This window comes from Lipotes vexillifer, unplaced genomic scaffold (genome assembly GCF_000442215.2).
Source record: "Lipotes vexillifer unplaced genomic scaffold, Lipotes_vexillifer_v1.1 scaffold479, whole genome shotgun sequence".
NCBI lineage: Eukaryota > Metazoa > Chordata > Mammalia > Artiodactyla > Lipotidae > Lipotes > Lipotes vexillifer.
In genome coordinates this window covers 864,059-889,667 of record NW_006796443.1, presented here as the reverse complement: position 1 = coordinate 889,667, position 25,609 = coordinate 864,059, and the positions used below count along the sequence as shown (strand labels likewise).

The following is a 25,609-nucleotide window of genomic DNA, read 5'->3' as shown; positions in this document are numbered from 1 at the left end:
AATAAAACTCTTAAAAGAAAACATAGGACAAAGACTTCACAATATTAGATTTGGCAATGATTTCTTGGATATGACACCAAAAGCACAGGTAACAAAAAACTGACAAACTGGACTTCATGAAAATTTAAAAATTTGTACACCAAGATGCCGTCCATAAAGTAAAGAGGCAACCCACGGAATAGGAGAAAATATTTGCAAATCATGTATCTGATAAGAGGTTAATATCCAAAATATATGGAGAACTAAAATTCAACAACAAAAATCCAATTCAAAAATGTTTGATAAAATACTTGAATACACATTTCTCCAAAGATATACAAATAGCCAGTAAGCACATGAAAAGATGTGCAACATCACTAGTCATTAAGGAAATGCAAATAAAAACTACAATGAGATGCCACCTTACACCCAGGAGGATGGCTACCTTAAAAAAAAACAAAACAGAAAACAACTGTAGACAAGGATGTGAAAAAAACTGCAACCCTTGTGCACTGCTGGTGGAAAATGGTACAGCTGCTGTGGAAAACAATACAGCAGTTCCTCAAAAAGTTAAAAATACAACTACCAAATGATCCAGCAATTCCACTTCTGGCTATATATCCAAAAGAACTGAAAGCAGATCTCTAAGAAATATTTGTACATCCATGTTCATATCATTGGTCATAATAGTCAAAACGTGGAAGCAACCCAAGTGTCCATGGACGGAAGAATGGATGAGCAAATGTGGTATAGACATACAATGGGATATTATTAAGCTTTGAAAAGGAAATTCTGAAATGTGCTACAACATGGACGAACCTTGAGGACATTACGCTAAGGGAAATAACCTAGTCACAGAAAGACAATTACTGTATGATTCCACTTATATGAGCTACTTAGAGTTGTCAAAATCATAAAGACATAAAGTATAATGGTTGTTGTCAGGGGCTAGAGGGAGGGAAAAACAGAAAGTTATTGTTTAACGGGTACAGAGTTTCAGTTATACAAGATGAAAAGAGTTACGGGGATGGGTGGTGGTGATGGGTGCACAAAAATGTGAATGTAGTTAATACCACTAAACCATACACTTAAAAATGGTCAACGTGGTAAATCTTATGTTAAGTGTATTTCGCTGCAATAAAACAACAACAAAAAGGTGGTTCTAAAAGTGCAATCCTCACCATCAATATCATAAATGTCAGCATTAGCATCATTAGTAGTTTGTTAGAGATGCAAATTTTTGACCAAACCCCAAATTTATAGAATCAGAAACTCTGAGTCTAGCAATGCTTTTAGCAAGCCGCCAGATAATTCTGACATACCCTAGAGTTTGAGAACTGATTTTTAAAAATGCTGCAATAAGACTATTACTACAAAGCAAAATAAAAACCAATAGGCATTTTTAGGGACTTGCCTGGTGGTGCAGTGGTTAAGAATCCGCCTCCCTATGCAGGGGACACAGGTTCGATCCCTGGTCCAGGAAGATCCCACATGCTGTGGAGCAACTAAGGCCCTGTGCCACAACTACTGAGCCTGCGCTCTAGAGCCTGCGAGCCACAACTACTGAGCCTGCGCTCTAGAGCCTGCGAGCCACAACTACTGAGCCTGCGTGCCACAACTACTGAAGCGCACACACCTAGACCCCGTGCTCCGCAACGAGAGAAGCCACCGCAATGAGAGAAGCCCACGCACTGCAACGAAGAGTAGCCCCCACTCGCCGCAACTAGAGAAAGCCCGCGTGCAGCAACGAAGACCCAACACAACCAAAAATAAATAAATAAATATATTTATTTATTTATTTTAAAAAAAGTAATAGGCATTTTTAACCCACCAGGATCGATCTCACTGAGAGTATGTGTAACTTAAAAAGCGTTCAGCACTCAATTTATGGAAGAATATAGTTTTCCATGAACTTACACTGCCATCTACTGGCAGTTACTAAACCCACAGCTAGAGCTTTAAATAAGGGTGTTGTACCTTTCCATCTCTAGGGTGAAATAAATTTTTAAAATCAGTTTTAATCATTTTAAAAAGTACAACAAAATATATACTGAAGTTACACATAATTCTTCATAAAGGAGTATAAAATACTACTGAATAAAATAGAATCTCCAGCTTCAGAACTTCAAAACAATATTTAATTGGGGAAATAAATCAAGGTAATGGAAACTTCACATGAAATGTCCTAAATAAAAAAACTGCAGAGAACACTGTCCTTCCTGGTTTATTAGGCATATTTATTGAATCTAAAAAATGTATTATTATAGTCATTCACTCGGTAATTAAGTGAACAATTCAATTTTCCAAACTTGTCTATGAATGTTAGTCTAAGGAGTTTTACTAAGGTATAAAGGACCCATTTTACTTCAAGTTTACTTATCATTTATATTTCAATAATACTGTATAACTATATTCAATTATATAATTGTATACTGTATAACTATATTCAACTATACAATATAACTGTATATTCAACTCCTTTCTTGCAAAACAACATGTAATGGCTATTCTTCTTGAAAATAGCTATCTGCCACTGCCAATTAAAATCAAGAAAGCCAATCCACTTGTTAGGTATCTAAGATCACAGTAAAACTCTAAGCCTCAAAATAGCTTAAATTATACAGTCAAAATTTTTTATGAACTGAAAAAATTTCCAAGTTCAACCACCTTTTCCTGATTTAAATATTTTCTTCTAACAGTTATAATTTGACCAGGATTGAAAAAGCTTTGTTTCTGCTAACAAAATCTAACCTGGGCAAATGTTGTGACTATTGTAGATAATTTCCTAAATTACTGCCCTTATCCAGCTTTTCTTATGTATGAGTTAAAAGAATTCTTTACTACCCTTAAAGACAAAGCCCTACAAACCACAGCTGATACACAATTTTTCACAATATAAATACAGATCCCATTTAAAATGTTACTGTAACATGAAAGGCACTGAAACTGTCTTTTCAGATTTTTTTTTTAAACCCAAGTTAGAAAACTAAGCACAATAGTTTATCAACAAGGACCAAAATTGTTGGATTAATTTCTAATAAATGTACAATTAACAGTGACAATTTTTGTTCCAAAGGAGCTAGCTGGAGATAAGTTGTCCAAGAACTATGACACTAAAATGAAACTAGGTAACTTCTTGCAGAGATGAGGTGTGATAGGTGGGGATGGTGAGAGAACGACCAGTTCTTGAAAACCCTCTCTGAACCAAGCACTTTACAAACTTTATCATTTAATTAAAGAACACAGCAACTCCTTAAGTATTATCTTCCCCAACTTTATGATCCAGAAACAGATTCAGGTAGCTGCTCAAGCAAATGTGTGATGGAGTCAGGATTCCAAACCAGGCCTGATTCCAAAGCAATGCTCCTTTCCCTATACCAGTATTTCCCAAAGAGTGGTGCCCACGCTGGAACAAGAGATGATTACAGCTAATTCACCAACTGAAACTTTTTAAGTTAGATTTTAATTTTATGTGTTTTATAAAAACGATACTAGCACAAATCTGTGGTTTTTACGAAAAACAAAAAAAAGTAATCAAAATTACTGAAAAATATTTTTAAAATAACACTATAGGTGTTATGTTAATTTGGCAAAAATTGTGAAGGGGATTAATAAATGTCAGCAGACATTATACTATACTGTGATACCTTCCTAGGTATTGGAATATCTAGGAAAAGTATTGGGTTGGCCAAAAAGTTTGTTCGGGTTTTTCTGTAAGATGTTATGGGAAAAACCGAAAGAACTTTCTGGCCAACCCAATACTTGCTTTTATTTTCTTCTCCCAAAATTTAACTGTTTTTAAACAAACAAAAAATGCATTAATGATCATTACAATTACCATTAACTGTTGATAAGCATGTCTGAAAAATACTAACTCTGATACTGTTACCACTGCAAATAATGCCTTCTGGAATTTTTAAAGATATCGAACTGTTATTGACTCACTTTTTTCCTTTTCGTGAGAAATCCAGGATTCTCACAAGGAAACATTCTTAATGTAGTCCTTCTACTACTTAGAGCATATAAGAAAAAAAATTCCTTATATTGCCCTGAAATACAAATCAAACTCTTGCCTTCCTTGCCAATTATTCCCCTATATCACCTTCTGAAACACCTAGTTTTCCAAAAGTATATATGAAATGAAGCATTTTTAGAATCATTTTGCTTGACTATTAACTGTGAAGCCATTTTTACAATGATAACAGAATTCTAACATTTTTATAATGCTGTTTAGCTTCATTTTTCTCCTAACTTACACCTTCACAATTACAGTTAGGTAGTAAACAGATACAAAACTCAAATTTTATACCTGCCTGAGTTAATTAAAAATAAAGAAAGAAGCAAAGATACCTTACAGATAATATATTCCAGGATCAAAATCTAGTCTACCCACCACCTCCACCAACAAATTATAGTTGTTTCCCACTAACAACAGCCAAACAATTTAGTACTTCCCATAGAAATATTCCAGTGAAGTTCATGATGATTCTCTTTCTCCACTGAACAGGCCAAGTTTTTTGTAACTCTTTGGGTCTACAGTCACCAGTTTCTAAAGGGCACACACACCTCTAGATGTTCTTTAACTGAATGAGGATCCTGGAATATTTTCATAGTATGGGCAGATTTAACACAAAAGAAATGTCCTCTGGGAAACAGCCTACCTCCCCTTCCTGTGTATGGACAGCCATACACTTTTTGTTGAGACATCTATGCTTCATCCAGTCAGTCTCATCAAGTACTCAATTTCCATGTTCTTATTCATATTCACTGCACCTGTGCACTGATGTCCAGCTTCAATGGAATCAAATGCACCTGTAACAACCCAGCAAACCCTGATGATTCACTGCCTTCACTCAATAGTCTGACATAGTGAATAGCTACAGAACAAAACTGCAAAGTACTTTCCATTATAGGTGAAAATGGAAGCCCAGAATTAATTTCCACCTCTTATTTAGGGTCATTCTGGTTTCTTTTAAAACACTAAAACAATTTTTTTTAATGTATATACTGTAGCCTTGACAGTTGAACTAAAATTAAATAAAAACTGATTTTACTCAGTATCTTTCTGTGCAAATATAGATCTTTACCCTTAGAAAAAACATTTTTCTCATCGATTAAATCTGCAAAGTAAAAATCAAAAATACAGAACACTAAGCACATGTTAGGAAAAAAAAAATGGAAAAAGATGAGCAAATTAAACCTAAAACCAGCATAAGTAAGGGTATAATAAAGATTAGATTTGGGAACTAATAAAATAGAAAAGGGGAGTGGGGAAATCAACAAATCCAAAACTTGGCCTTCGGAAAAGATTGACAAAAGTGCCAAACCTTTAGCTAGACTGACCAAGAAAAAAAGAAGACTCAAGTTATTAAAATTAAAAATTAAAGAAGAGACATTACTTACTACTGACTGGAAATAAAATGATTATAAAGGAATATGATGAACATATATGCCAATAATGGATAACTTAAATGGACAAATTTCTAGAAACACAAATTTCAGAAACCAAATAAGAAGAAATAGAAGATAGATATAAATAAACCAGTAACAAGTAAAGAGTTTCAACAGGTAATCAAAAACTACCCACAAAGAAAAGTCCAGGCCCAGATAGTTTCACTGGTAAATCCTACCAAATATTTAATACCATTACCAATCTTCACAAACTTTTCAAAAAAAACAAGAGAGAACACTTCCCAACTCATTATAAGGCCATTATTACCCTGATATCAAAACCCGACAAAGACATCACAAGAAAACTATAGTCCAGTATCTGTTAGAAATACAGATGCAAAAATCCTTAATAAAATACCAGCAAATTGAACCTAGCAACATACATAAAGAATTATACACCACAACCAAGTGGGTTTTATCCCACTGATGCAACGTTGTTTAACATCTGAAAATCAATTAATGTAATATACAGTATCAACAGAATAAAAACAATAAACACATGATCACCTCAATAGACAAAGAAAAACCATTTGACTCAATCTAACACCCTTTCACAATAAAAATGCTCAACAGACTAGGAGTAGGAGGGAACTTCCTCAACATTATAAAGGGCATATACAAAAAAACCCGTAGTTAACACAATATTTAATGAGAAAGACTAGATGCTTTCCCACTGAGATCAAGAACAAAACAAAAATGTCAATTCTCATCATTTCTATTCAACACTGACTGGAGGTTCTAGACAGGGCAATTAGTCAAGAAAATGAATAAAAAGGATACAAACTGGAAAGGAAGAAATAAAACTTTCTATTTGCAGATGACAGAAATTCATTACACCAACTATAACAACTAATAAACAAGTTCATCAAGGTTACAGAATATAAGAACAATATACAAAAATCTACCGTATTTTATATACTAGCAATAAAAAAACCTGAAAACTAAATTTAAGAAAATAATTCCAATCCAAAGAACAGAAAAACACTAATCCAAAAAGATAGATGCACCCCTATGTTCACTGCAGGATTATTTACAATAGCCAAAATATGGAAACAACTTAGATGTCCATCAATGGATGAACGGATAAAGATGTGGTGTATATATACAATGGACTATTTACTCAGCCATATTGAAGTCCTGCCGTTTGCAACAACATGGATAGACCTCAACGGTATTACACTAAGTGAAATAAATCAGACAGAGACAAATGTCACATGATTGCACTCATATGTGGAACCTTAAAAAAAAAATTAAAAAAAAAAAAACAAACTCAGACACAGAAAACAGATTAGTGGTTACCAGAGGGGAAGGCAGTTATGGGGTGGGTGTGAAATGGATGAAGGCGGGGTTGGGGGGGGTCAACTGTATGGTGATGGATGGTAACTAGGCTTGTAGTGGTGAACAACTTATAGTGTACACAGATGTCAAATTATAATTGGCCCTATATAAGTTTCAGGATGTACACCTAAAACTATATAATAAAAAAAAAGAAAATACTTCCATCTAGCATAGCATAAAAAAATAAAATACTTAGGAATAAATCTAACAAAAGATGTATAAGACTTATAAACTGAAAACTACAAAAAAATTGTTGGAAGAAATTAAAGACAATCGAAATAAATGGAAAATTTCCAATGTTCATAGACTGAAAGACTTAATAGTGTTAAGATGGAAATACCAATCTACAGATTCAATGCAATCCCTATAAAATCCCAGCTGGCTTCTTTGTAGAAGCTGAAAAACTGATCGTAAAATTCATATGGAAATAAAATAAATCTTTAATGGCCAAAAGAATATTAAAAAACAACAACTAGGAAGATTCACACTTCCTAATTTCAAAATTTACCCCAAAGCTACAGCAATCAAGACAGTGTGATACTAGCCTATGGACAGACATACAGATCAATGGAACAGAAATGAGAGTCCAGAAGTGAACCCTCACATTTATGATCAATTTACTTTCAACAAGGCTATCAAGACTTTCAATGGGAAAAAAAAAAAAATGGTGCTGGGAAACTGGACAAACACATGCAAAAGAATGAAGCTGGGCTCCCACCTCACACCATATACAAAAATGAACGCAAAATGAATCAAAGACTTTAATGTAAGAACCAAAAGCATAAAACTCTTAGAAGTAAATATGTGTAAATCTTCATGACCCCGAATTTGGAAATAGGTTTCTTATATACAACACAAAAGCACAAGCAACACAAGGAAAAAAAGATAAAATGGGCTTCATCAAGACACTTTTAAGAAGTGAAAAGACAATCCACAGAATGGTAGAAAATATTTTCAAATCATGTATCTCATAAGAAACTTGTACCTAGAATATATTTAAAAACTTACAACTAACAATGAAGAGACAAATAACCCAATTAAAAACTGGGAGAAGGACCTGAACTGACGTTTCTCCAGGGAAGATATACAAATGGCCAACAAGCACTTGAAATAGTGCTCAAAATAATCAGTCATCAAGGAAATGCAAACGAAAACCACAAGGAGATAGACCACTTCACACCCTCTAGGATGGCCATAATCAAATATCATATAATAACAAGTGGATTGTTGGTGAGGATGTATAGAAATCAGAATCCTTATACACTACTTGTGGGAATGTAAAATGGTGAAGGTACTTTGGAAAAGAGTCTGACAGTGTCTGAAAAGTTTAAACATGGAGTTACCATTTGACCTAGCAATTCCACTCCCGGGTATATGCACCCAAGAGAAATGAAAACATGTACATGCAAAAACTTGTACACAAATATTCACAGTATTATTCATACCAAAAGGTACAAACAGCCAAAATGTCCATCAACTGATAGATAAAATGTAGTATAGCCATACATACAACTGGACATTATTTGGACATAAAAGGGGATAAAGTACTCATGCTACCACATACGTGAAAATATTTATGCTAAGTATAAGAAACAAGAGAAAAAAAGGCCACATATTGTTTGATTCTGTTTGTATGAAATACCCGGAATAGGCAAATCCATAAACAAAAAGTAGACTAGTGGCTGCCTGACTGGGGGAGGGCAGCAGGCAGATATGAATGGGGTTTCTTTTTCGGGTGATGAAAATTTTCTAAAATTACTGTGGTGATGGTTGCAAAACTCTGAATATACTAAAAATCAGTGAATTTGTAAACTTCAAATAGGTCAATTTTATTGTATGTGAACTGCATCTCAATAAAGCTATTAAGAAAACAACAAAGATACTGGGGGTAAGCTGCTGACGCTAAGTGGTAGAGGCCAAGGACACTGCCAAATATCCTGTGATGCACAGGACAGCCCCTAGAATTACGCAGCCCAACATGTTGGTGATGCAGTTCTTTGCTGTGGGGGGCTGTCCTGTGCACTGAAGAGTGTTCAGCAGTGTCCCTGGGCTCCACCCACATTAGGTATCAGTAGCACACCCACCAGGCTGACAACCAAAACATTTCAGGACATTGCAGAATGTCCCCTGGGGGACAAAATTCCCTCCCCCGCCCCACCTTGAGAAGCACTGCTCAAGAGGAAGAGGACTTTCCAAACTGCTTGTAAAACAATAGGTGAACTTCCACAATAGAAATAAAGATCAGCAAATCTGGTTACATTAAATTTTAGCTTCTTTATGTTTTAAAATAAAATCTCATTAGAAAAGCAAACATAAGAAAAGAAAACATTTAACACTGCCTAATGCTGGTGAGGGCACAGTGAACCTTTCACACACTTTGGTAACGGCCATACAAATTGATGTTTACCAGAATAACAAAATGTTCTTACCTTTTACCCATTAATTTATTCTGAGAATTTATGAGACAGAAATCCTAAGTAAAGCTATGTGTACAGAGATATACTTTTTTAACTGCAAAAACTTTGAAAATCAAAGTTCAGTTGGAGGTATGATTTTGATAAAAGACTATGCTGTCATTAAAAAGAAGATATTGAAGACTACACAATAACACATTGATTGTGAAATTGCTGGGGGGGAAAAACCCAAAATATTTATGGTCAAAATTCACAATTTAAAATGCTGGAGACATTTTTAAAATACTTTTTGACACTTGTACTATATCCTAAGCTAACTGCAAAAGACAATTTTATTTTCATGGTACCTGACATGGATTATTCTTTAAGACTTGGAAGTTTTCAAAACTATAATTGTTTATCAGCCTTAACCTCTTTGAAATCCTTCGAGAGTTAAAATGCAGCCCTTAGCTAAAAACAGGACTCACTGCTGATTAGAAATATGCAAATTTTAAAACGCCCTCCAGAGTAATCACAAATATGTGACCAAAATGATTTGAGAAGGATTTCCCATAGTTGTACAGTTTTTCTCACTATACTAAGTTCTGACAACTTAAACTCAATTTTCTGCAGTTTAATTCAATTCTCAAAAACAGATGGTAAACATTCCTGTTGCGTGCTCAAAGATTAACACTAAAGAGATGTCAAAGGTTCACATGTAGATGAATGCATTCTCACTGCCTTCTTTAAAAATGCAATTTCCAAGCTTTATAAAATAAAATACCAACAAGTGCTTAACACCTTTAAGATGGAAATTTTGGATCAATATTGGAGAGATTTTTTTTTAAGTCTATGCCTCTTATGAAAACTGAGAAAGCCAGTGAAAGCCCAGTGATAGCTTAAGAGGAACAAATTCTGTAAGGAATTCTGTAAGGAACAAATTCTGTCCTCAGTACTTGCTCTTAAGACAGTGTTACAAAAGCACTACTCTATTCTCATTCACATACATGTTCTTTATTATTTCCGACATTTTATCTCATCTTTCTTCTCTGTCACTCTTGCCTAAATGAGTAAGAAGAATTTTGGCAAATGTTAATTTAAATAACCTACAAAAATTACTGGTAGGCACTGCTACATGTTTTCATATGAATCAATCACTATCAAAAAAAATCAATAGAAAAAAATCAACTGCAGAAAAAAAATCGATAGCAGTACCACTGCAATCAAATAAAGCATACTACAGACATTAAATAATTGTTTTGTTTGTTTGTTTGTTTGTTTTAATGTAAATGACACTTTTTACTATTCAGGTACTATAGGTCTCTTTCCCGAAGTGGGGATCTGCCCAATTGGCAAGGAGACTGGGTGTACCAATGGTAGGAACAGAGTACAGAAGTTCTGTTAGCCATCCTCAGCCACTCCCCTCTAGATATTATCATTTGTCCCTTTTAGTTTATGAAACCTGCTGCCAAAAGAAGAAAGTGTCAATCAGTTATACCTAACACTGACTTTTTTCAATATTTTATTATTCACAATTATTACTAATTTACAAATAATTATGGGTCAAAACTAAATAAACATAAAGTGATATAGGTTTAACTAAAATTATTTTAGCATTTTTAATAAAATCTTTTCCTTATCCACTAGTAACTTTCAAAAACTGACTATAGAAATGAACACAAGATTTTAGACCTTAAGAAATAAGAAGCAATGCTTGGAAATAGAAGTATAATTATTTTCTATTAACTTTTAATTTTCTAATTATCTCTCTAATATAAAACCAAGTCTATTTCCTAATTTTAAAAAGCAGAAAGTGATTCTCTTCATTCGAAAACTAGCTAAAACTACATTAAAATGTAGCTTATTAGTTAAAACTAACAGTGCCAAATGACATGTTACTGTTGCAGTAACCATTTTCCACGCTCTAACTTTATTTTATTTTATTTTATTGTGGTACGCGGTCCTCTCACTGTTGTGGCCTCTCCCGTTGCGGAGCACAGGCTCCGGACGCGCAGGCTCAGCGGCCATGGCTCACGGGCCCAACCGCTCCGCGGCACGTGGGATCTTCCCGGACCGGGGCACGAACCCGTGTCCCCTGCACCAGCAGGTGGACTCTCAACCACTGCGCCACCAGGGAAGCCCCAAGCTCTAACTTTTAAAGCAAGCATAACGAATTTAAAAATCCAAAGTCATACCATAAAATAATGGATAATTAATCATGAAATAGTTAAATATAGACCTCTGGTGACAAAAGGTCAAACTTAAAATCCCACTACAAAAGTATACCCATTAAAAACAACAATCTTTATTTTAGTGCTTTTATAAACCCTTTACTCGGTAAATTTCAGATTGATATTTCCTTTGGTACTACTTATAGTACATGCATACAATTTCAGTTCATCTATTATTAGACTAAGGTGCACACTATTACTAGAATAGAGAAAATGATTGAATCATAGCATATTATTTACATGGAAATCTTTCTGTAATAATTAAGTTAGTAAAAAGACTACAGCAAATTGAATAAAGACCAAATTTTACCTTTTCTGTATTGTAATATAAAGATTTCAAAGTAGTAAACAAGGGTGGGCAGCCTTTACTGAAGTTAACCCTCAGGAACTTATCCATTAGTTCTCTAAATTTTTCACCTAGAAACAAAAGTGTACTTTGTTATACTTCGACTGATGCAAACAGTTCGCAAAGTTATTTCATAAATAAAAATAAAACTCCTTCAGAGACAATGATTCCCCTATCCAATGTTTAAACCCAAAAAGTCAGTCAGCATTATTTGTTACCGCCAAAAAGCATAACACCAAATATCTCGGTTTGGTTGGCAAGTGTATTTTCTCTAGATGCAGATTCAAAATATCTTCAAGGAACACTTCAAAAGATAGGTAAAAAAAATGACTGTGCAGCTTTGAAGAAAAGTAACCTACTATCTATTCTGAATACAGTCCCCATAGGAAGTACCTTTCCTAATCTCACTGACCAGCAGAGGCTCAATGCTACTATCTCAATCCTACATCTCAGAAGGCACTCTGCAAACTATATAAGGATTCTGCTGTAACCAGCACTATATTTAAGTAGCAGTCAAAATATCTTTTTAAACGCTAACACGGTATTTACAAATGTTTTCCGAATCAACTAGTGATTTATTTCAACAGTCATTCATTCCACAATCTATCAAGCACCTACTATGTGCCAGGCATTGTTCCAGGTATTCAGGATATAGCCGTGATTAAAACAAAAAAAATTTTTTTAATTCTGCCCTCATGGAAATTATTAACATTCTAGTGGGTGAGATAGACAATAAGTAAAATAACATCCATAAGACATCAGACAGAGCCCTAAGGCATGCTAACATTAGAATTAAATAAATACCCTATTTGTAACATCAAGTAAATAAATCTCCTATTATTGCTAAACCCTTACCAAAAAGTTTCAGTGTCACTTTTTAAAAGCAGAAAAAAATTGAAAAAAATTAATTTTAAATACAAAAGCTCTAACTTTTTGATAATAAGGGTTAATATGTAAGGACATGGATTTGCCCACTCAAAAGAAAAAAAAAGATACATATGTGTCATGAATGTTTTAAGCTAAAGTAAGACTACTGAAATGACCTTTCCAAGGGTTTCTTTATGAATCACATTTTACCAAAATACTCAACAACCCAAGTGGTTATTTTTATTTGTTGTGACTGACACTACTGAACAAAACATGCATACTCAACATATTACAGATGTCATAAATATTAAGAGGAGAAATTTAAATTTTATTGAGTGAAAAATTTATTAATATAAAAACAGGATCAACATTTGTTAGCTCAACTTACTACAAAGACTGTTTTCAGATGATCTCTAATCTTTATAACAGAGGAAGTGCTGGAAAGATCTGATCTCTAAAACTCCTTTTGAATTTTAAGGAAGTAATCATGTATATTCAACCCAGAGTGGTATTTTGTGTTCCTTCGGTATACTTTGTATATAATCTTTCGAAAACCACAGATTATCAGGACTGCACAAAATTTCACTCTGGGTTAAATATACATCATTACTTCCTTAAAAATCAAAAAGTTTCAGAGATCAAATCTTTCCAGCACTTTCTCTGATATAAAGCAAAGGTTAACAGTATTGTGGCAGGCAGTCAGGGATGTTGTTGCTTACTTCGTGTAACACTGTCCACTAAAAACCTCAATTTCTCCACTGTAAGATGACGGTAACACCACCAGCCTCAAGAGTACTCTTTCACGACTCACACAAGATGAAAAGTAAACAGCATAAGCACACAGTAACCACTCAATAAATGTTGTCTATTATTTACACCTTGACATCTGATAGCTACTGTATTTCTATAGCTAAGAATGTTTTCCACATTTGCTATCACCATCTCCTGAGAAAACATGCCTTTTATCTTCATGTCAGAGGCTACTCTGAACTCCTCTTCAACTTCCTCAATCTATTTAGATCATAGTGGCAATTTTACTTAAAGGACAATGTACTCAGCTCTCAAGTATCCACTATATTACAAGCCTCTTCTCCCATTAAACTTTTATTTCAACTGTGCAGCTAGCTATGATAAAGAATGAGGAAGGTCTTACATACCGATATAGGACTGAATTCCAGATACAGAGTTAAGTGAAAAGGAAAACAAGGTGCAGAACAACCTATGTCACTTTTGTACAAAAGGGGGAGGAAAAAGGAAAACTATACATAAACCCTCAAACACATACTTTTGCTTGTATATGCACAATGTGTTTCTGGAAGAGTTAAACCATCTACTAGTAACAATGGCTGTCTCTGGGGAAGTAAACTTGGTGGCCAGAGGACAGAGACACAGAAATGACTTTTCAGTTAAAACCTGTTTTGCACCCTTTTATTCAGAACTGTATGAATGCACTGTCTAAACCAGAAGCCTACAGAGCTACTCAACGGCTCAGTCACACACTATATCCCAAAATTACTTACTATTTACCCATCTTATAATTTTTTTCTTTACATATAAGAAAAACTGTTTCACAAAAATAAATAACCTCCCTTCTTCCTATTTTAAAATAATTCTTTAGTACCCCCGTAGTCTTTCCTTTAGGGGGGAAAAAAAGCTATCAATCATTACGTGCCTGACTCAGCCATAAAAAAGGAACAAAACTGGGTCATTTGTAGAGACATGGATGGATCTAGAGACTGTCATACAGAGTGAAGTAAGTCAGAGAGAGAAAAACAAATATCGTATATTAATGTATATATGTGGAACCTAGAAAAATGGTACAGATGAACCGGTTTGCAGGGCAGAAATAGACACAGATGTAGAGAACAAACATATGGACACCAATGGGGGAAAGTGGGGAAGGGCTGGTGGTGGTGGGATGAACTGGGAGATTGGGATTGACATATATACACTAATATGTATAAAATGCATAACTGATAAGAACCTGCTGTATAAAAAAATAAAATTCTAAAATTAAAAAAAAATCATTATGTGCCTGTTTAGCACTGCAGCTTGTAAAACAAGTTATCTGACTACAGAGATGCTATGCTAATTCTTCACTAGAGGTAGTACAGATTCACATAAAAACTGATATCCCAAAAACCACCGCTAAAATAATGAACATAAATAGCAAGATCAGACTGTATCTGATAACCTGGGAATTTACTCTAAATAATGGTGCATGTTTTCACTACAAAAAAGAAATGAGGGCTTCCCTGGTGGCGCAGTGGTTGAGAGTCCGCCTGCCGATGCAGGGGACGCGGGTTCATGCCCCGGTCCAGGAGGATCCCACATGCCGTGGAGCGGCTGGGCCTGTGGGCCATCGCCACTGAGCCTGCACGTCTGGAGCCTGTGCTCTGCGGCGGGAGAGGCCACAATAGTGAGAGGCCCGTGTACCGCCAATAAATAAATAAATAAATAAATAAAAGAAATGATAATCATGTGACCTAATGGAGGTGTTAGCTAACACTACAGTGATAATAATACTGGAATATACAAATGTATCAATCAATACATCATACACCTTAAACTTACACATTGTATGTCAACTATATCTCAATAAAAAATAAAAACAATCCAATGAAACAAAAATAAAATAGGAGCAAAATGTGATTAGCACTCTCGTTTAATACTCTGGATTATCTCCTTCCCTCTTTCTCCCTCCTTGGCCAGTGAAGACTAATAGATCACGATGAATTAAACTAGTTATTTTGAAAAGTACTGTTTTCACAGCACTTAATATATCAGGCTGTTGGAGAATCTCCCCAGGACTTTGGCTGTTCACTAATCTGTAGGTAATAAACATTTTTATCTAAAAACCACTAAGCCTTTTTCAAAACTTGCATTCTCAAGTTCCATCATGTTTCTCGAAAAAGATCTTATTGCCTTTGATAATGCTAAGATACCTTTCTTATTACACATAAAAATATTTCTAAACATGCAAAAAAACTTCATGAAGTATTCAGCTGTTGCACAGGTACAATTAAGTAGTTGCACAATTTTACATATGGTCCCCAGAGCTTTGTAAATACACTATGTTAGAACCTCAAATGATGCTGACCTTGAAGCCCAAGCCGTCAAGACCCCTCAACTGAGGCCTAGCTTGTAAAAAGATCCTTTTAGCATTTCAAAGACAATGTCCTAGAGGGTCCAGAATGATTCCACTTTTATCCAAATCACACTTTACATTCAAAAACTGGCTCCAGGTTATCTTTCAGTAAAAATATACTTCCTACCTTATACACAAAAGGTCACCTACGGTATGACTCCAATTATACAAAATGTCCAAAACCAGCAAGTCCACAGGTACAGAAAGTTAGGTTAGTGGTTGCCTGGTGCAGGGGTTGGGGGCTGGGAGTGACTGCTAATGGACATGAGTTTTCTTTTTGGAGTGACGAAAATTTCCTGAAACCAGGGAGTGATGATGGTTGTGCAACTCCCTGAGCACATTAAAACACTGAGTTGCACACTTTAAAAAGTGCATTTTATGGTATGTGAGTTATATTTCAACAGGCTGCTATTTTTTTAAAAAACGAGATACAGAAATGTGAGCTCGAGCATCTTCCAGAAAACGCTTTTACTAGGGAAATGCTCCCCTCTGCACAGTACATCCCACCTTGGAAATTCACAACTCATATCTGAAAGTTCTAGGAAGTCCTGCAGAAGCCTGATTGTTGTGTTTAACCAAAAGTTTCCCAAACTCATTTGAATGAAGAACATCTCAGTACACAGGCATCCTCCCCATCAAGCCTATTAACATCCACTGGGACTTAATGTTCCCTGGAAAACATTAGGAAATCTGCCTACTTCACAAAGCCAAAACAAAACAGGGAGAATCAGAATACTATTATCATTTACATAAATGAAAGGCACTATTTATTTATTTTTAAATAAATTTGTATCTACTGTCTAACCCAGTACCCTTCTAAGAGGTATTTCATGTATTTTTAAAGTCAGTCAAATAAAAAGCTTTTAATTTCCATTAATCTTTTGATAAAAAGAAAATAACACAATTATTTAAACAAATATTTCCATTGTAAATGAGAATTCATTAGAAAATATACTACCCCCCTTGCCCCATGCCTAGAATAGAGATTTTTAAGTTATATTAGCATTCTAGGGTCTGACTTGTATCAAAAGACATGCCAGGAGTCCCAATAAATAATTCATAATGTATAGCACTTACAACTAAAAATAAAAGACGACTTTAAGAAAAAGGCACAATTTTGCATAAAATCATCAACAAAGTCATTAACTGAAGAGCTAATATACTCTTTACCTCCTATAAGCTCAACAGCAAATGAGTTCAGCTACATGCTACAACTCAGATCAAGGTCATGAATATACTATTGTTCGATAGAAGCAAATCACAGAATACATACCACAGTGCTCCAATTTACATAAAGTACAAAAGCAGGGTTTTGTTTTTACTTCTAGGGATACAAAATACATGCAGCTCTACAAAAACAATAGCATGATAAAAGGCAAATTTCAAGAATGCAATCAACTCTGAGGAAAGAGGGTGTTATTCACAGCATTGGTGATATTCTTTAACACTGTGGTGGGCACAAGGAGCTCACAACTTTTTCTTTGAATTTATGTCCTAAAAAGAAGATCCAGAAGGTCAAAACTTCTACCACTTAAATCACAATACCTCACATATAATTTGTCATCAATTCTAAGGAATTTAATTTACCTTCTAAATATGCTGTTTACTTTTTAAAGTCACATAAGAAAAACAATTTTATATAAATAACTTCTGACACTTAAAACCAACATAAAGCTAACAATGTAAATACTCTTAATGACATACACATAACAAATAAATAACTGATCACTCCCACCCCCAAGACTGGTGTAGATGTAAACTCTATTCCAGAAACAAGCTTTTAAAATGTGAATGGTGTTGAGGAATTTCAACAAGTAATTATTAGTGTTACAAAAGATATCCTAATATTACCTGGGACAAGATTCAAAGGTAATCTTCTAGGTGACATTGCTCTGGGGTGCTGCTTACTAATTTCTTCATAAATTTGAAGCCTCTCTTCTAAAGTGCCTATTATCAGTAAATATGCGTCAGATTCAAAGCATCAAAACTTTTATCTATGATAAAATGCTAATAAACTTAAAAAAGTATGTTATAAATTAAAAATCACATTATCAATATTAAAGCTGCTCTCAATTTTTGTAAGAATGACATTAAAAACTCTGTGGCAATGAAATAATCATTAAATCACCATTTTAAACCCAAAGTCCAGAGAAAACCAAAATGTCACCACAACAGATCCTACATCCAACTCAAATCATATACACACAAGACAGACTCAAGATACACTGCACTTCTCTGATATTCCTGCATGCACAACCCACGAAAAAGAAAATGTTCCTTTCTAACGTATCTAACATAAATCCTCTAACCCAATATAACCCACATAAACCCAACAAAAGTCTATAACGCCTATTGATAAGCTTAAAGAAGCAATAGTTTTAGGGTCATGAATGCAATATTTTAAAAGATGAACTAAGTTTCTAAGGAGGTTTGACACTTAAAATCTTCAATGAAACTCTATTACAAAGAACTCCATTAGTTCATATCCCTGTCCAGGTACCAAAAAAAAGAACCCCATTAGAACAGACTTTGAAAGTGGCAATTACTTCTCCCAAATATTATGATATAAAATATACTTCTAACAGAAAGTTATATCTTCCCTGTCAAGACCAACCTAATTTTATAGTACTAAATACAGGATCTATATGCAAACTACATTAACGATCTGCAGAATCGGATCTGGGTCTAGTTTATTATTCTAAAATAATATCCAGCATAATTTACAAAGAGAGATTACATGCATTATTTTACATAAGCAATAAGATAACTTACAGCAGAATTTTTAAGAAAAAGCAACCCATTTTTAAACTATAAGGTTCTAGGTGGATTTTAATTCGGACCACAGAAATATAATTATTATAAAAATAACCCTTGGTGCTAGCAATCAGGCCACCGTAAATGTAGTGTTCAGTATCAAGATTATAAACACAGCATTTTAAAAAGTAAAGTTCGATTTTGTTTAGACTCCTTCCTTCCCCCAGTAATACATTTTGGAGCTCCAATGTGGTTGAATTTTAAAAACTGGGATATGTGAAAAATTATTTTCACGTTTTGTTAATGATTTGGAGACTTCATGAAATATTAAGGACCCTTATACTAAAATTTACAAGAAGCCTGTTGCATATTTTTAAAAAGCAGTTCTTATATTTATACCTAATCTTAGAGAATGAGACGAACTATGAGTATAAAAAATATTTTCCCACTAACCCAGATAAAACAAGTCTTATAAATGTAGTTACATTAAGACAAAAACCAAACCATTTCAATGCCCTATTTGAAGTCACAAGTTGGAGCTCCAGAACCTACCACAGGGGAGAAAAGGTCCTAAGGAAGCTAAAAAAATATTTTTATAATCAATATATTTTATAGTAAGCATGGATCCTGATATATGGAACATATTACATTCATTTTACTAAAGCAGTTAAGTGATTAACATGCCAGTAACTGGTAGTTTAAAGAAAAATCAGTTATCTCACATTTCCAACCTTCAGACACATGACTTTTGTCCTGTTTTTTTTTAAAGACAGATTATTGATCTAATCAATATTTTAATTTTCATTATTTTCTTAAAAACAATTATTTAAGGAACTTTTAATAATTTGTGATATAAAATTTTAAATACACACAGAAAACCTGGATTCATGTATACAAGTAATTAAGATACAACAAATAAATTTTTCTCATAGCTCTTCCTACTATAAATGAATATGGGTACCTACCTACTTACCATACTTTTTAAATTTAAAAATTCTGCTGTTTCAACACGTTTGAGTTTCGTAATTATTTCACATAAGTTTCATAATTATTTCAGACATATACTTACCCATGACTAAATATGATTTTAGCAATATTAAAGATATTTAATTATGAGAATATTAGCGAAAATTTAGAATAATATTCTAGATTTCTGAAAAGGGTCAAGGTTATCGAATTTCAAAAGAAGATGTATACAATTTATTCTACACAAATTAGCCTAGTTTGAAAGTAAAAGAATAGTTTTTATGCTGATGCTATATACACTGTACTCTCAGCAACATTTCTTTGGCCCAATTCTTATTCTTAGATATTGACAGTGACAGTCCTCTAATTCTTTAAAAATAGTAAATAATTATGACATTTCCCAGAAAGGGAATGCCCTTTTTCTTCCCCACCACTCTAGTTAGTGTAAATTGGTAACATTTTAATGGATCAAGAAACCTAAAATAATCTGTAAGCATTTATCACTTAAATATAAATATCTGAATTCATTTTCACTCCCATGTTTAACCTGTAATGTTCCTAAATGGAAACATGAATGCTAAAACTAAAAATATGCATCCTCAAATATTCTTACAACTTTATATTTTACTATACTTCGAACACTAGCTAAGGGCTTCCCTGGTGGCACAGTGGTTGAGAATCCATCTGCCAATGCAGGGGAGACGGGTTCTATCTCTGGTCCGGGAAGATCCCACATGCTGCGGAGCAACTAAGCCCGTGCGTCACAACTACTGAGCCTGCACTCCAGAGCCCGTGAGCCACAACTACTGAAGCCCACACGCTTAGAGTCCGTGCTGCGCAACAAGAGAAGCCCCTGCTCACCGCAACTAGAGAAAAAGCCCAGGCGCAGCAACAAAGACCCAACGCAGCCAAAAATAAATAATTAAAAAAAAAAAAACAAAAAACACTAGCTAAGAGAAGGTAGGAGAAAAATCATTACATACTAAGTTGTAGAGCTTTTTCCAAGCCTTCATAGTAACACCAATTTTCTGCATTCCGATCAATCAAGTTTTTGAATACTTCGCTCGCTTCTTTTAATCGTCCCAATTTCAACAGCATTTCCCCTAAAATTAAGTTTAAATGTCACATTCATTTTGCTTAAACATTAAATACCTTTCTAATTCCAGAGATTTCACTAAGCATTATTAGTATAATAGATGTTTATGAAAGACAACTGTATGGTGCTTCCCTTTAGGGCTTGCTGCAGTTTAAATAACTAAACATAGATTAATTCACAGCTTGTCACAGAAATGAACCTTCATTTACACATTCTGTTATACTAACATTCATTTTTGGCTCCCTCCCACACCATATATATGATATTAACTTGTTAGTAAAAAATCTTTGCATTATGCACACTTTTGTGCACCCTTTAAAGTAACTAAAGTTACCTTATATATAGATTGGTAAATAATTCTAATGAAATATCCCTGCCTTCCTACTGCAGGATTTTTAACGTATTTTTCCTAATCAATTCTTATGTTAAACAATTCTCCATTCAATTTTCTTACTGTCCTTTCCAGGTCACTAAAACTGGAGAAGTTTAAGTCACAAAACAATAACACCAAATACCACTTCGCAGCAAGAAACTACACAAACGATGTTCACGTGTGGGTCACCTCTAAGACTCAATTTCTTTTACTAAGCCATACAAATTGCAAGTGGGTATGGGAAATGAGAATCTAAATTTCTCAGATAGGGACCTCCCTGGCGGTCCAGTGGTTAAGACTCCACACTTCCACTGCAGGGGGCGCGGGTTCAAATCCCTTGTGGGGGAACTAAGATCCTGCAAGCCGCACGGCGCAGCCAAAATAAATAAATAACAAACTTTTCAGATAAAATGGAAAGCACACCTAATCAAGATAAAAGGGAGAATCTCAAAAAATATATCTCAACATTCTATCCCTAAGCTTTCCCATTCCCTACAGAATCTGTTTCAAACAACCCTTTGAAATGTCTTCAGTCATACATACTATTTCAGCTTTCATCATCATCATATTACAGTGATTATTATATATATCATTTTACTATTTATTTTATTATATTGTATATTACTCAAGCTCTACAGTAAGACTAACTAGGTGTAACTACCAGTTTTACCACTTTCTAGCTCTGTGACTGAATAACTTACAAAACTTCCAATTTCCATTTCCTTACCTGCAAAATATCAACTACATCAGTCTGTTTTTATGATAATCGACTGAAATAACGTACTTAAAACGGTCAGCACACTACTTGGTACAAAGTGAACACACATAAACATTTACTAGTTAAAACCATAAACAGTACATTAAACTTAAACTATACTTGAATTCAAAAAATAATAAAAGGAGAAAAAAAGAACCATGATCGTGCCCCATTCCTCCACAAGAGCAGAGGATAGCAGTTAAAAGGACTCATGAAAAGACATGAAAGAACCTTAAATGCATATTGCTAAGTGAAAGAAGCCAATCTGAAAAGGCTACATACGGTATGCTTCCACCTTTAATACATTCTGTAAAAGGCACAACTATGGAGACAGTAAAAGGACTACTGGTTGCCAAGGGTTGGGGGCAAGGGGAAACAGGCAGAGCAGAGGATTTTTAGGGCAGTGAAACTACTCTGTATGATACTATAATGGCAGTATGTAAAATGTCATCATACATTTTTTAAAACCTAGAAGGTATACAACACCAAGAATGAGCCCAAATATAAACTACAGGCTTGGGGGAATGGGGGGTGCAGGTAGGAGGAACTGTGCATGGGCAGGGACAGAGGGTATATAGGAAATCTTTGTACCTTCCACTCAGTTTTGCTGTGAAGCTAGAACTGCTCTAAAAAATAAAGTCTACTTAAATTAAAAAAAGTAAAGGCTCTGAAGTCAGAAAGATATTTTTAGAAATTAACTCTACCTCCTGAAAGGCTGGGCAACTTGGGCAAGTCCTTAACCTCTCTTAGTTTCTTCAAATATAAAAAGGGACAATAAGTAATACCCATGTTAGAGGTGCTAAAAAATTAAGTGAAATTAAGCAGTTTAAGCAATTACCATACTGTGAAACACAGAAGAGTAAATAAACCTTAGCTAGTATTTTTAAGCTTTAGAAGTCCTGCAACTACATGAGATTTTAGTTTTAAACTAATTATTTACTTAGATGGACATTCTATTTAATACAGTGTTGCTCAGGAAATGGGTAATTGATTGAGCAAAGCTATGTATAAAAAAGAAAATTTGTTTGACTTTGTTGAAAATCATTCTTAACAAACTATTTCTCAGAATCCTGTCTTCTTAATTAGCCCATAATGAAAATAAATGAATCTTGCTTTCATGAGGATCCCAAGTGTCATTTACTCTTCTCATTTTACTATATATGGAGATAAATACTGGGGGAGGGGGTTGAATATGAAGGCAGTATAACATACTGCTTAAGAAAATGGAATCTGGAGTCAAAATCCCTGCACTCAAATCCAGCACTACCCAGATTACTTAGCTGTGTGACTCTGGGCAAGTCACTTACCTCTCTGTTCCTCAGTTCCTGATCTCTAAAATGGATGTAACAACTACATCATAGGTTTGTTATGAAGATTACATTAATTTCATTATTAAACCATTACATTAATTAATAATGGCTTAATAATAAAGTGTTTAGAACATTGCCTGATATATAGTAAGTCTCATTTAAGTGTTTGGACATAATAAAGTATAAAGGTTTTATTCTTTTCTTTAACTGAGGCCAATAAAAAAGAAAAAGCAGTTCAATTTACCTTTAATTTCTTCCACCAAAAGTTTATCACATATCTGTTTCTCATATGTTTCTATATGTTCCAAAGATTCCTGAAATAGATCTGCCTCCCTCATCACTTGATTCTGGTACAGTATCAGTTCACTATATTCATAGTCTATTTTGTTGGGAGGAACCTGAAAAAAATAACCAAATTATTTTACTTATATAATAATATAAAGCAGTTACAGGTCTTTAATTTAATTGCTTTCTCAGGACAGTCATTCACACAGACTTTAAAAAGCAACCCACAAGCAGTTACAAATAGAAGAGTGATTAACAGCAAAGAAGATTAATATATTCTTTAAAACAAATAAAGGAGTGGAGACTTCTGCCTACAGCAAAGTGCAGAGGTTAGCAAATCCTATTTCCAAAGGAAAGTATAAAAATGATTAAAATCCTAAAGAATCTTCCAAAACAAACTACTAGAACCCATAAAGGAGTTTAGCTAAGTGACAGAATACAAGATCAATATATGAAAATCAATTATACTTCTATATACTAGGAATGAACAACCCGAAAATGAAAGTAAAATAATTTTCACAATAGCATCAAAACGAACAAAACATTCAGGAATAAATTTAAGAAACAAGACCCATATACCAAAGAATACTCAATCTTTTTTTGACTCTATATTTATTCTCCCCAAATTGATCTAAAAATTCAATGCAATCCCTATCAAACTCTCAGCAAGCTTTTAGAAACTGATAAGCTGATGCTAAAATTCAAATGGAAATAAAAGGAACCCTGCATGGACAAAAGAATCTTAAAAAGAAAAAGTAGGAAGACATGTACTTCAAATTTCAAACATCCTTTAAAATTACAGTCATCAAGACAGTGTGGTTGGTATTGGCATAAGGATACACACATAGATCAATGGAACAGAATACAAGGTTCAGAAATTAGCCCTTAGAATCTGGTCAACCGATTTTTAACAGATGTGCCAAGACAATTCAACAGGGACAGGTTAGTCTTTACAACAAATGATGGTGGGACAATTTAATATCCATATGCAAAATCCTTAGACACATACTTCATACCATTTATAAAAATTAACTCAAAATGGATCACAGACCTAAATGTGAGCACTAAAACAATAAAAGAAACCTTAGAAGAATAGGAGAAAGTCTTTGTGACCCTTTGCATAAAAGAAAGAACAGGTAAATTGGACTTCAACAAAATTATACACTTTCCTCTTCAAAAGACACCATTAATAACATAAAAATACAAGTTACAGACTAGGAGAAAATAGTTGCAAATGATCTATTTGATAAGGAACTTTTATTAAGAATATTCAAGAAACTCTTACAACTCAGCTGTAAGACAAATAACCCAACTAAAAAATGGGCAAAAGAATTGAATAGACATTTCGTCAAAGAAGAAATATAAATGTCTAATAAGAACATGATAAAATGCTCAATAGCATTAGTTGTTAGAAAAATGCAGAGACACAACTAAAACAGATACTACTACATATCCACTAAGATGGCTATCATCAAAAAAATTGGACATTAACAGGTGTGGGGATGGGTAGAAACTGGAATTCTCACACATTGCTAGTAGGAATGTAAAATGGTTCAGCCACGTAGGAAAACAACTGGGCAGTTTATTAAAAAGTTAAATATATACTTACCATATAACCAAGTAATTGCATTCCTAGGTATCTACCCAAAAGAAATAAAAACATATGTCCACACAAAAACTTATGCACAAATGTTCATAGCAGCATTATTCATAACAACTAAAACTAAAAACAATATATATATCCATCAATTAACGAATGGATAAACAAAGTGTTATCCATAGACTACAGTGTATCCATATAATGAAACAGTATTCAGCATTAAAAAGGAATGAACCACTAATACTCTATACACTAATATACTAATTAGTAATACACTAATACTCTAATGAACCACTAATGCTCTAACACAGGTGAATCTCAAAAGCATTATGAATAAAAGAATTTAGAGAGAAAACACTGCATTTGATTGCCTTTAGTCGAAGTTTCCAAAAAGGGCAAATCTATAGAGACAAAAAGCAGATCAGTGGTTGGCTGGGGATGAGTGGAAACTGACAAATGGGCACAAAAGAACTTTTTGGGGGTGACGAAACATTCTAAACCTGGACTTTGGTAATGACTACATGACTATAAATTTACAAAAAAAAATCTTTGAGAGGTACAACTAAACTGGGTAAATTTTATGGCATGTTATTATACCTCAAAAAAGCCTCATATACCTCTTAATTATACTTATTATTACAAAAAATAAGAAAATTCCACACACCTAATTTTAACCATCAAATTGCAATAACATTGTATTTAAAATGAAAGAGTG

General features: G+C 34.0%; 1 protein-coding gene across 2 annotated transcripts in view; it reads right to left on the bottom strand.

Annotated features, from left to right (window-relative positions):
* The window catches only part of NAA16 (N-alpha-acetyltransferase 16, NatA auxiliary subunit), a 68,166-nt gene that overhangs the window by 28,585 nt on the left and 13,972 nt on the right, over positions 1-25,609 (bottom strand). The window contains exons 6-10 of one of the 2 annotated variants that reach the window (XM_007468610.1): positions 23,254-23,407; positions 20,457-20,576; positions 17,605-17,700; positions 11,642-11,809; positions 11,492-11,607 (exon numbers count right to left, since the gene is read on the bottom strand). In XM_007468610.1, coding sequence (XP_007468672.1) covers positions 11,492-11,607; positions 11,642-11,809; positions 17,605-17,700; positions 20,457-20,576; positions 23,254-23,407 — 654 coding nt within the window. Of the gene's footprint in view, positions 1-11,491; positions 11,608-11,641; positions 11,810-17,604; positions 17,701-20,456; positions 20,577-23,253; positions 23,408-25,609 lie in introns of those variants that run through there. The other variant, XM_007468609.1, reaches the window with a different exon arrangement.